Source organism: Ochotona curzoniae, unplaced genomic scaffold, assembly GCF_017591425.1.
Source record: "Ochotona curzoniae isolate NIBS_2020 unplaced genomic scaffold, NIBS_Ocur_1.0 contig_2723, whole genome shotgun sequence".
Classification (NCBI taxonomy): domain Eukaryota; kingdom Metazoa; phylum Chordata; class Mammalia; order Lagomorpha; family Ochotonidae; genus Ochotona; species Ochotona curzoniae.
This window is the reverse complement of record NW_024465573.1, coordinates 543,312-556,490: the sequence shown is the minus strand read 5'-3', so window position 1 is coordinate 556,490 and position 13,179 is coordinate 543,312. Positions and strand designations below refer to the sequence as shown.

The window sequence follows — 13,179 nt, the reverse complement described above, 5'->3', positions numbered from 1 at the left end:
GTTTAAGACCACCCACCCAATGAGCACCCACTTCTCAGCAGGTGGAATTCACCTGAGGTCATTGCTGCCATCCCCCCACCTCCAGCAGAAGGGCAAGCCCCTGTCTGTGAGAACGCAAGGCCAGGCTCACCCTCACAAGCCCAGAGCCTCTTTCTTCTCCATCTACTGTATTTTAGTTTTATTTTGTTTAAAGGAACCAAAGGGGGAAAAATTGCCAAGTTGTAAAGTGCTTAAAGAGGAGATGAGAATCTTCATCAAAATGCTAAAAGCTGGAGGGGGAGAGTGATGTGAAAACTCTTGCCTGCTATTTATGGGATTGATTCTCGGATCAGGAAGAAGCAAGCAGTTGGATGAAAGGAATTATTGTTAAGCTCCTCGGCAGGAAGATCTAATGGACAATTGCCGCTATCAGGGGGAATTAAATTGCTGTTTCAGTTTGTAAAATATATCAGTGGCTTTTTGAAGCCAGCCAAGGTGTGACAGGCAGGCAGGGAGGCGGTGGGGGTTCTTGTACTCTGGGCCTGCTGTGCAGCAGTGAGAGCGGTTAGGGGGAGAGGGCTGGGTGGCAGAGCCTGGGCTGCTGTGCTTCCGTGCCAAAGTCACAAACAGTGGAGCTGGGGGAGCAGTGAGGGAGGTTGCAGGCTGGAAGTCTGGGCTCCGATGTGCTGAGAGCCCCCGGCCCCCAGATGCAGCGTCAGAGCCACCTGTCAGTCAGCAGCAGGGCCAGACTGCGACACTCCTTCCTGGGAAACCCCACCAAGCTGGGATAGCTGGCTCAAGCTCTCTGCCAAGCTGGGGACTTGTGGGAACCTGGAGGGGACAACCTCCCGCCTCCACCCAGAACCAGGTCTCTTCACTGAGTGTACACAGATGACCTGGGGCCCAGTCACATGGAGGAGATGTTGCTATTCCAGATAAAGCATACACAGGGTAATGGCCTTGGGAGTGGAGAAAGGAGAGCATGTAGAGACCCTTAGAAGTAAGACCACCTGTCTGGGGAGACTAGGTTTTTGGGTGTGTGTGGGGAGGAGACTGCAAGGTCTCTGCTTTCATAGGGCTGTTTACCTCTTGCAAAGCATATGGCAGTTGGGGGCTGATGGGGAGCACAACTGACGGTGGAAGAGAGATAAGAGACATGGTCTCGGGGAACCCAAAGCAATCCTAGTCATGGCTCACACTGCCTTCTGTCCTGGCCTAACTCTGTCATGATGCTGGGGTGTGACCTGGCACCACCTTCCATGTAGGCATCCCAAAGATGGCGAATCATAATGAGTATGGGGAGGCAGGTGTGCCCACAAGGCCTGGTTGTCTGTGTCTCTGCTTCTTGCTGAAACAGTGGGGACTGTTTCCAGCCCAGGGGCAGCAGGGACCCTGCTGTGACATTCTGCAAGGACCTGAGCTTTGGGCCAGCTTGTAGTGCATCCCAGGACCACAGTCATCACGGAGGACACACAGTGGATAAGGGTACCTCTCTTACCTGTCCTTGCCTCAAGCATGCAGACAGCTAACCACCCTGGCTCCCAGACCTCCCGCTGGACCTGACCTTGTCAGAATGGAAGGCCTCTATGTGCCCCCCAGTAGGAAGTGATACCCATTACCCCAGACTCCCTCCTGGTGCCCACAGCACCGGGGTGAAGAGGTTCCAAGGAGCCAGCCCTTCCACCCGACACCACCATTCCTTCTCCTTGCCCTGAAGGATCCTTCACCTCTCCCTCTTTTTAAAAACAATCCATTCAGAACAAAAAAGGCTGCTCACATTTAGAACTTCCCAGGGTGCCGATTGACCCTGCCTCCCTCCACCACCAGAACCAGCCTTTTCCCCAACACTGCCCGGTTCTCAGGGGGGACCCTACACACTGAGCTGCAGGGACCAGGCTGTCCCCATGGACACTCTGCTTTCAGCGCTACCAAGAGACCTGTGTGTGTGTGTGTGTGTGTGTGTGTGTGTGTCTGCACGCCTCCGTTTCTTTAGATAAATCCACAGAGTCACATGAAATCAGTGACAGGTTGACACCGTTATTTCAAGATTCATCGCTCTGAGTTGCCAGCAGAGGAGCGCAGCCAACTCCTTCCCACCAACAGCACTTTTTTTCCAGGCATAATTTATAGCACTGGGGTGAATTTGTTTCCAAAAGATGAATATCACACTATCAGCAACAGCTGCCTCTCATTTTTATTTGTTTTTAAATTCGACTCAAAGTCCAATTCTCCATACACATCCAAAGCTGTAAATCCTAAGGCAACTGATTACATGATTTAGTAAACAGGTTATATTATATAATGCAATTAAAGTGGGGCCCTGTGACGCCACCTACAGGCCGCTTCTGGGAAGGGAGCCAGGGGGGAGAGGATCCCCCATGGGACCAGGCTTGCTGCGGAAAGCAAAGAACGGGGCTTTCTCCAGGGTTGAGGCAGCTGCCTTGAGGAAAGAAGCTGAAACCAGCCAGGTTACAAAGGCGGTGTTTCAATCCCTCCTGTGTTATTTCAGCCGCCTGCAACTCCGTCTAGACGCATCAAAACCCGGCCCAGGGCAGCTGAAGGGGACCTTGGAGGTGTCTGCGCGGGGGGGCCATACTGGACCCCCGGTCGTCTGGGCTCCTCCACTCTGCAGAGTGAGGCTAAAGAAGGAGGAGGAGAAGGAGGGAGCTGGCCGGCCCTGAGAACGAAGCTATCATCCAGCTCTTTCCATCAACTCACCAAGAATGTGTGCAGATTTTCCAGATATTCTGGGGAAGTCTTTTGGCACTGCAGTCCTAGAGGGAAAGGGCCCAGAGCACGCCGTGAGAAGCAGGGCACTGCTCTGCGTAAAGCAGACTTCCCACCCCAAGCTGCAGGAGCCTGGAGCTGCAGCCAACCTCACACACCCTCCACGCAGTCTCAGAGACACACCCAGGCAGGGGACCGGTCCTACGCGACCTTCTCCTTGCGCCAATAGAAGGAAGATGCTGCAGGCTTTTTGTTGGAGGGCAGGCAGGCAGTGATCCTGGGGACCCTGGGGAGCATCTCTTAGCTGCTGTGGAGGAAGGGGCAAAGGAAAGAAAAGGAAGGCAGAGAGGGAGAAGGAAAGGGAGGGAACCCTCCCCGCCCCCCACCCCCATCCTGAGCCACAACCATCTTCAGATGACTTGAAACCCCAGAATCTCCAAGGAGTTTTCCTGAGTGAGAGGGAGATTTGCAGACTAGGAAACCAGACTGGAAGGGGGCATGGTATGGAGTGCATAGTGGAGTGGTGTTGTGAGCAAGGAAAATGGGGCTCTTGGAGTTCAACAGGATGGAAATATCATCCCCACACTCTTGTGCCAGTGACCAGCTCGTCTCTAGTTTAGGGCAGGCTGGGTCCTTCCTCCCTCTCCTGCCTCCTTGCCGGACAGTTTAGACTCTGCCAGGGTCAGGGGTCAGGGTTAGATGCTGTCAGGCCAGCTGGCCAGGCACTCTCCAATTAGACCGTGTTTCTCATCCTTCAGGCCTTGGGCCCCCCACCCTGGCATCCCAGCCCAATTACTGCCCGGCAGCATTAACCCCTTGGTGCCCCCCAGGCCGTTAATGGAATGTTAATTGGTCTAATGGGTTTCATGTCAACAAGTCCTAATGAGCTGTTTGCTAACAAGGCTGGTGTGTATGTGTTTTCAAAGCCTGTTTGTCAACACCAGAGTTTGGACTCCAGACCAAGAGTCAGCCAGAGAGCCAAGGCGTGGGATGGGAGCAGGAGAGGAGGAGGCGAAGGGAGAAGGGTACCCGCCTGGCACCTGTGCCTGCCCTGTAATGTGGCAATGATACTGTCAGTCACACAGTTGATTTCCTCTTGGCTATTGAGGAGGGGGTTGAGTGTCACATCAAGGTGTTTTCCCTCCAAGCAGCCATAATTAAGGTTTTCTCCACGAGCCTCCCCTGGACCAGGAACACTCCACGCCAACATGTTCTCCATTTGTAGCCTCTGGCCACGCTCCCTTGAATGTCCTGGTGTCTGGTGACAGGCACTGTGGCCTCTGGACAGAGCCTCTAAAGTAAAGCTCCTGGAAGCTCCTAAACAAAGTGCCACAAGGGTAGGGCTCCTGCTGGGCCTGGCCTCAGATCAGGCAGGCACAGGAAGGCTGTGCAGGCAGCATGGGCCAGCCATGACCCAGGCTGTGTGTGGCTGAACTCCCCAAGGAGCTTCTGTGCAAGCAGGGAAGGGAACTAAGCCGCTGATGAAAAGACCTGCTGTTCCCCTGCACAGGATGCCCCTAAAGGGTCATGGGGCAGTGGCCTCTGGTGACCCTGCAGAGGAGGAGGGGCCCTGGCCATCTGGGTCCCCTACTGGGGCTGGTAGGGCAGGCTCAGGACTGAGAAACCTCTCAGGCCTCCTATCTCCAGGCACAGACGACACTTAGCTGTCCCCACTGACCTGGGACAGTTCAGCCCTAATGCCGGCCAGGGTTGCGTGGCCTTCGCTGCGACCTTGTCACCCAAAGAATGAGATTACCAAAAAAATCCCAGCCTTAGGTTAGGGGAAGCCAGCCGGCCCTAGGAGGGACTCTGCCTGACTCTGTCCCCGGGCTCCCTCTTCTGGAGGCTGCTGGTACTGCAGCGCTCGGGCGGGCCGCGGCTTTCAGGCAGGTGAGCTGTGGTGGGTGCCTGAGGGTTACCTAGTCCCCACCCAGACCTGCAGCGCCCAGAGCGCTTCCTACACATCCTTATCTCCTGTGTTCCTCCGGGCCAAAGGGAAGCGCTTTCACATCCATTTAGTATCTCCGACGAGGGGGAAGCTCCCCTGTGACCCTGTCAGAGCCCAGCACAGAAGGAAACCAGTGCCTGGTGTAACAGGTAGGGGCATGAGCTGGGGGTTCAGCCTCTGAACAGGCCATGGCAGGACGCAAAGCAAACGGGAACTGCCTTCGCTCCCCAAGCTGTCACTGGTGCTACTTCCACGGCCCTCTTCTTTGTTGTGGGGTCAACTCCCCCCTAGCCTAACCACACTCCAGGGAGGGGAAGCCTAGTCTCATTACCCCATCTCTACAACCTTAGCACAGTTATCTACAGAGCTCACAAAAAGATTTATTTGAAAAGTGAAGTGAGGGGACCTGGCAGGGTAGCCTAGCAGCTAAAGTCCTCCCCTCACACACCAGGATGCCATATGGGCACCATATAGGTTCAAATCCCAGCAGCCCCACTTCCCATCCAGCTCCCTGCCTGTGACCTGGGAAAGCAGTCAAGGACGGCCCAAAGCCTTGGGACCCTGCACCTGCCTGGGAGACCTGGAGGAAGTCCCTGGCTCCAGGCTCCTGGCTTTGGATTGTCTCTGCTCCGGCTGTTGTGGCCACTTGGGGAGTGAATCAGTGGACAGAAGATCTTCCTCTCTGTCTCTCCTCCTCTATGTGTATCTGACTTTCCAATAAAAACTAAATAATTAAAAAAAAAAGAAAGGAAGGAAAGTGAAGTGATAGAACGGAGAGATAGAGAGAATGAGGTCTTCCGTCTGCTGGTCCACTCCTGAAATGGCTGCGGCAGCCAGGGCTGAGCCAGGAGCTCCCTCTGAGTCTCCCATGTGCATAGCAGGGGCTGTAGCACCTGGGCTATCCTCCACTGCCTTCCCAGGATGTATCATCAGGAAGCTGGATCAGAAGGGGAGCAGCCAGGGCTTGAACAGGGGAGGACACAGCTCACTGTGCCAGCACAGCAGCCCCAACAGAGTTGATTCTCAACAAACACCCATCGAACAGACCGTGAATTCTCAGTGCCTGCGTGTGCACTTGAGGCCAGAGCACACCTGGGACTGTGCAGACTCAGGTCAGGGCCGAACAGACCTTTCATCTTCTTCCCAAAGAGGAACCAAAGGATCAAGACACACCCACTGGGCCCTAGAGGTCTACCCTCTTGTGGGACGGTAACTCCAGGACACCCTCAAGTTGCCCCAGAATTCCTGTCGGGGAACTTGACAGAGGGAGGGGGAGGGTCGATCTGTAAGATGCTGAGACTGCGCATCCTCTGAGACAAGGGAGGCAGGGCTGTGTGCCATGAGCCCTGAGACTTGCAGCTCCTCAGCGCCACCCACAGGGACAGCACTGGCACCCACACGGGGTTTCAGGAAGCTCTGTCCCACCTGGGCAGCCCTGGGCCAGGCAAGAAGCCTATGCTCTCCAGGGCATCTGCTCTTAGCAGCTCTCTGGGTAGCTGGCTTCCTTGGCTGGTCTGGGCCACTGTGTGTCCACATTCCAGCTCTACAGGAAAACTTGAGGCCCCCTGGGGCAGCTTATATAGTGTGATGGTGAGTGGGGGGGTGTGGTTCAGTGGTACAGGCCCAGAACTGGGAATCCTTATTCCACTAAACACCCAAATGTGTGCTTGCACGCACACACAAATACACACACACAGGTACACAAATGCACTCACACATGTACACAAACTCACACATACACACGCTCGAGTACCTTGCACACCTCTGGGGCTTCTGTCTCCGTCTGTAAGAGATGGGTGGACTCTTTGGCTCTGCCCTCTCTTTGGGCCCCACGTGCCTGTGACTTTGCTTCAGCTCCAGGCTCATGAGAGGTCCCTGGTGTTGTGCATGACATGAACACGCACCTGATGGTCCCGGGATGTGGCTGGTGCTCCTTGCCTCCTTCCTTCACCCAAGACTTAGGGGCAGTCACTCAGGGGCAAACGCCCCGTGTCTTTTGCCTCCACTAGGGGTTGGGGTGAGCACTCTGGAGTGGGATGATCCTGTGTGCACCAGAGCACCTGCCTGCAGGGACAGAGAGGGGGACAGGACATGGCTCACGGCCCTCTCACGATAGGCTGGGAAGGAGGGGCATCCACATGGAACTGCAGCACCCTGCCCTGTGGCCCTCCCTCTCCCCATGCACCAGGCCAGAGCTGATGTTGACCAAAACATCCCTGAGGGGGGTATAGGTTGTTTTACATATGATTTGAATATTGTTTCTTTCAAGTCAAAATAGCATGGCCAGCTCTGCCCAGCCAGGCCTCTCCAGGCCTCTCCATGGCTCTCATCTGTTCCCCTGAAGGGCATCCAGCCCTTGCTGAATCCAGTTTTGTGCAGGTGGTTCAGCCCAGAAGCCTGTGGAGCTGGTGGGTCTCCAGGGGCTGCCTGCTTGGTGGGATTAATGATATACTCCACCTGCCCCCTCCCCCTCTCTCTTGCTGCAGGTCCTCCATGTGAATCAATCCCATGATGCAACATGCCTCCCCAGCCCCAGCTCTGACAATGATGGCCACGCAGAATGTCCCGCCCCCACCCTACCAGGACAGCCCACAGGTGAGTGTGCCAGAGACACTGGAGAAGGGAGTATGATGGTCTTGGGCTTTCCAGCTGGGTGGGCTGGTGGCCAGGATAGTTCAGTGATGGCAGGACAGGGGCATGCGACCTGGTAGCTGCTCCCTGAAGGAGCTCATTCCATTTGACAAGACTTGGGTGAGTCTGTGACCAGCTCTAGGATGATAAACTAGAGTAGTGGCCCTGACCCTGCCTCCACGGGACCTGGACTTCGGTGTCAGTCCAACTGAACCCTTACAGGCAAATCATGTACCTGGCAGATGCAGGCACAAAGTATCTGTAAAGTTGGCCTGTGACTGAGAAATGTCCCACTCAGAGTCTCCTTGGTGCCTAACTGCCCTGTTGATTAGACATTTGTGCTCTTTTGTATGGTACCCCTCTGCCTGTAGGGAGAATGTTTGTTCTCTTTAGGACCCTGCTTGGCTTCTAGCTTAAAATAAACCAGGATTCTTCCTCACAATGTGCCTCCGACCCCTCCCCTCTGGCTCCCAGCTTCCCCGTGTTAGCTGGGACACAGTGCCCCAACTCGGGTTCATCTGAAACCACCTCCCACGTACAAGCAGGTCACCACACCTGCTAACAGCATCTTGTCACTCTGTGCTCTCCTGTGCTCCTTTTGGAAGCCAGGCCTAGCTTGGTTAGGGTTAGGGCTAGGGTTAGGGCCAGGGTTAGGGTTAAGGCCAGGGTTAGGGCTAGGGTTACGGCTATGGTTACGGATAGTGTTGGGCTGCCTGGGCCTCTTGTCTATCCCATGCCATCTTTGCTTCCTCCAAGGGAGCTTCTCCCTCACCTCGATTCTTCTAGGCCTTTAGGCATGTGGTGTGCTCCCACAGTAGGCTCCATGCCCTGACCTTCACCTTAACATCTGTTCTGAATTCTCAGCATGAATTTGTTCATTGTTTATGGAGCATCTGTATCAGGGAATGAATGTGCCCAGCAAGGCCATTCATTCATTTGTTCATTCATTCATGCTTTTAGTCCATATGAGTGAACACCTACCATGTGCCAAGCCATCACACTCCCTCTTTCTCCAACAACCATCTCTACCCCTTTCTGCTATCCCTCACTCATGAGAATTTCAAACTGAACTCTTCTCATGGGGCTTAGGGAAGAGCTCTGCAGCCTGAAAGGCCGTTAAGATGCAGGCACATCTCAGGGAGCCTTTGCCTCTGTCAGATCCCACAGCCCTGATGCCTCCAGCCCAGTGTAGTTGCTCTGGAAATCCTTGTCACAACCTGGGATGATTGTAGACATCACGGAGTCCCTCGTGCCTGGTATGCAGACAGCCCTTGACTCCTCTCAAGTACAAAAACCCTGGTCACTCACTGGCCCTCACTGACCTCTGAGCAAACATCCTTTAGTCCCCAACCTTACTCCCTGATAGCAGCTTCAGTCCCTGGCTCAGCTCTCCCCAGCCCAGCTTCAGCTACAGCAAACCCTCTACCCACAGCACTAGGTCTCCAAGCATGACCCCAGGGCCAGCCTTGGCACTTACACAGCTCTTCTAGTCAAAAGGTTTACAGTGTCCAGTGCTAGCTCAGGGCCCTTCCCCCTATTATCCCTAATTCCAGAGGTGAATTTCAGAAGAAGCTCTCAACTGGTGGAGACCTCCTGATTCCCCAAAACAATGATGACAGCAGTGAGAAAGGGAAGGGGAGCCCTGAACTCAGGATGGAGAATAAGAACCCACACCTCTTATGCAGAAACAGACCTGTTCCCTCATTTGCCCAGTTGGTGCTGAGGACCCTTGAGGTGTTAAAATGAAGGAACTTTGGCTCTGTGACTGCTGTAACTGGATGCTGTTCTCCTAACTCTGCAGCAGCCATGGGGAATAGAGGTGGAGATGCAACCTGTATTTAGCAGGTGGCAGGGACTAAAGCCCACTCCCCCCTGCTCAGGGGTCCAGAGGTCAGAGAACACTGGACTGACACCCCAACGGTAACTGCTTGCCTGCTTTGCCTGTGGAGCAGCTAGAAGTTTTGCTTTGGTGAGGAGCAGCAGGAGCACCATAGCAATGGCCTGAGTTGTCCAAGAACGCCGATCCAACATCTTGAATCAATAAATCCCAGCTTCAACCCTTAAGTGCTCAGTTCTTCTGATTCTCCCACTGACTGTTCTAGTCACGGAGGGAGGAAGGTACCAGTTCTCCTCCAAGCCCTAAGAGCCAAAGCCAGATGCAGAGCCAGCCCATGGCTCCACCCTCTGAGTAGCCACCAAGACCTCAATAGAGTGGATTCACCTTTGCAGCAAAGGGTCTGCTTGCCTGGGATACGCCACATGTTTACTGAAAGCCCCAGAGCCCAGGAAGTGTGGTGTCAGGCAGGAAATTGCAGTGAGTGTGGGCAGTGAGCAGGCCAAGGACTGGGTGATGTTTGTAGACCTGGCTAAAACTCTAGGCTACAGCTGCATGGCCATTGGTTCTCCCTGGAGTGAACTGGTTGGGGACTAAAGGAGATTTTGGGCAGGCACCAGGTAGGTGAGAGAGTTTGCCAGGGGCAGGGTGGGGGGACTGCCAGAACAAAGTGTCTGATTTTTGAATAAAAGGCTGTTCTTTGAGGCCCATTGCCTTGGGAGAGGGCCTTTGTCCCCACCCTATGTATCTAACTACTTTAGGCTGGGGAGCTTGGCTGAGCCTCCTACCCCTTTTCCTGCCTGGCTTTCAACAGGCTCACCCCAGCTCCCCAGGGACCCTCTGCTCAATTGCCCTCATATTGCTCATTACCCTTCAGAGCCAGCTGCTGTGTGATGCTCAGGGTCTTCAGGTAATCAGGGCCTGACAGGGACACCGTCCGGACACACAGGGGAATCCTGTCCTAAGCAGGATCACAGGAAGCAATGCCACTCCCTCCTTGCTCCCATGAATCTGGAGCCACTGTGATATGCTTCCTCAAGGCTTGGACAGCCAAGCTTCTGTTTACATCACCTGCTCAGAAATCCGGTTCCTTCCACGGACAGCAAATGGACAGGCTCTCTGCTACAAAGCCTCCAGAATCAAAGGAGGCACGAAGCAGAGCCCTTCCTCTGAGACCTGTACGATCATTTTAATAATGTTCCAGGTATGCTAAGGGCTAGCAATACTGAGTACAATCTATTCAAATGCACAAGAGAATCTCACTTTGGAAAATTAGGGATCTGCATTAAAAAAAAAAAAATTCCCAAGCCCCAGAAACTTCTTTATAATAAATTAGAAATTTTTTTGCAAGGCAAGTTTGTAACTTGGCAATTTCATTTTTGAAGTTTGGGGAATAATGTTATTAAAAATGAGGGAGAGAGTTTTTTTTTTTCCCATCCCATTTTAGTAGAAAAGCATTAATGGCTATGGTCTCATGCTATATGGGCAAACGCCCAAGATGTTGTTGGTACAATGGCAAAGTCGCCTCTAGTCTCTCTGCTTCCTTTGAGCCCATTCTGGGAAGACTCCGTGATTACTTGTAAGGACACTGGTCTGTTTACTGTGCACATTGTACATTTAGAAAGTGCAAAAGCAACGCCCCAGTGGAGCCCTTGCTGTAGCCTGCTTCCTTCTCCCAGTGGCCTCTGGGACAAGCTGAGCTGCTGAGTGTCTAACTTGGTCTCCCGGACTACACATGACCTTGATCCAGACCCTCCCTTCGTGCTGTGAAGAGGCAGTGCAAGTCACCAAGGGAGGGTGGACGTGTACAGTGAGGGTTGAATGAGAACATGGCCTCCAGGGAGACTGGGCTGTGTGCCCCCTCAGCCCAGTGAACTGTGTGAAAGGTACCATCACCGTCCTCTTTGGAGACTGTGCTGTGGACTTTCGCAAGCACCCCTGCCCACCCTGGCACCCTGGCACCCTGCTGCCACAGATGGGATTTTCAAGAACTGTGTTTGCTTTGCTTTGGCTCAGCTCCCTTTTCCTGCACATTCTTGGAACCCCAGCAAGAGCAACTCCTGGTTTCCCCACTCCTGGAATGTCCCTTGCATCTTTCATTGAGGTTCTCTGTCCTCATCTTTAAATGCCACTCAAGCCTATCCCCACCCCCACCACCCATTTGGCAGCACACTTTGTGTGCAGCTCCTTCCACTGAGCAAAGTCCTCCCTTCTAGAGGTCAACCAGCAATGCGCTCAGAGTTGCAGCTCTCCCATTTTCCTCTGCTGTCCACATGCCCCACCTCACTGTACCTCAAACGCAGGCATGCACACTTCAGTCTCTCATGCCTGTCTTTGCCCTTGCTTGTGGAGAAGACACATACTGTGTCAGCAAAAGTGACATTAGCTGTTCTGTCCCCGTGTCCCCAGCATGTGAGGCTGTATGAGCAGGAACTGGAAAGCAGAAAACATCAAGGCTGCTAGACCAACATGCCAGGCGCGGCCCCAGCAGGTCGAGTACTCAGCCAGAAGTGCAAACTAGGAGCAAATGGGTAGGTAGGTAGTGAGGTGCCTATACAGCATGGCTGATAGAAAAGGGCTTTGCCAACTCCCCGAGGACGCAGTCTTACTGTAGACTCAAGAGGGGCAAAGTCAGAACTCACACCTCACTGCCAGCATGAGATGCCCCCTGCAGATGGAAGACACACTTGCTTGATGCCCTTTGGCAAAAGCTGAGTTGTCCAGGCCCCCTGCAGCCTCCAGCAACCCTCAGAGAGAGAATAGGGTCCAGGCCACAGGAGACAGACCCTGGAGACTTGGGGTTAAGGCTTTACCTGCTCTGCCCAGGGGTAACTTGCGTTTCTCCTGCCCCTGCCTGTCCCAGCAGCAGTCCCATTCCAGGTGCAGCCAGGGGTACTGCCATTCCCGGGAAGCTGCATGCACTTTGATCAGTCATCAGGCTCCCCATGCTGGTTTCATTAACTGAAGGCAGAAGGGGCCGGGTATCCCCCACCTCCAGCTGTGAATGGCCTCCACCCAGGCCATGCAGCTGTGACAAGCAGAAGCTGGTTCAGATGTTTTCACACTCGTTTACATTCCTCTCATCTCTTTAAGGGCTGGAGCCCCCTGCCTTGCGGTGCGGAGGGGGTGCCCTCTGCTCAGCTGCCTGTGAAACACATTCACTTCGCAGCCAGAGTTCATTGAGCTGCTTTGAAAGTCCCCAAGTCCTTTCTGTGGCTGTGATTGACTGCTGCCTGTGCCCCTGGGGGCGACGTCCCAGGGACCATATGGGAGACCCACCTTCCCCGGCTTTGATTCATCAAAACACGCTCTTCTCTTTCTTTTGTGTTTCTTCTGGAGGCCTTTCTTCTCTTTGTGCACCGTGACCTGCCCCCCTGCCCGTGTGGGCCACCCATGTCTTTAAACTGGACAGATCCTTGAACTCCAACTACTTAGACCTGGCTTCTTCATTGTGCAGAAGGCAGGATGGACCTCCAGGTCCAGTGGTGGACTCCCCAGGAAGGAGATGGTGGTCTGGCCCACGACTTGGAATTTTAGGAAGAAATATTCCAGGGGTATGGACATTGAAGGGGTTGTGTGTGTGTGTGTGTGTGTGTGTGTGTGTGTGTGTGTGAGTGTGTTTCCTTGTTAGTTTTCCCTGAATGAATTGGCTTACTTTAGTTCTGCTACTTATCAAAAATGTGGATATTTTGATGGTCTATTCCCTTGTGGCCTAGCTGTTTAGGCCTAGTGCCCTAAACAGTTACAAAAATAGTTAATGGCCCCAGGATACAAAGCCGAAAATAAATCGGGGAGCAGGTGATCCAAGTTAGCAGTGACACTGAGAGTACTTTCTGAGCCTTGCCCCGCCCCCTGCCACCTTCCAGCACCAGCGATCGAGGAGCTACAGTGGCCCAGTGGCCCAGAGGACAGGGACTGTGTGAGAGAGAGCCCAGGACACCGAGTGTGCTTGGAGTTACAAATCTGCAGAGGAAGAAAGTCAGGAATCCTAGGCCTTGATCCTGCTGACTTATACACACTTAGGCAAGAAATGTTGCATTAACTTTTTTTTTTTAAAGTA

At 53.7% G+C, this 13,179-nt stretch overlaps 1 protein-coding gene across 4 annotated transcripts in view; it reads left to right on the top strand.

The window, feature by feature from the left end:
- The first annotated feature begins 7,140 nt into the window (after positions 1 to 7,140).
- Positions 7,141 to 13,179, top strand: part of PKNOX2 (PBX/knotted 1 homeobox 2) — a 72,584-nt gene continuing 66,545 nt past the window's right edge. For 3 of the 4 annotated variants that reach the window (XM_040977159.1, XM_040977158.1, XM_040977157.1), the window contains exon 1: positions 7,163 to 7,249. In XM_040977159.1, coding sequence (XP_040833093.1) covers positions 7,163 to 7,249 — 87 coding nt within the window. Of the gene's footprint in view, positions 7,250 to 13,179 lie in introns of all 4 variants that reach the window. The other variant, XM_040977156.1, reaches the window with a different exon arrangement.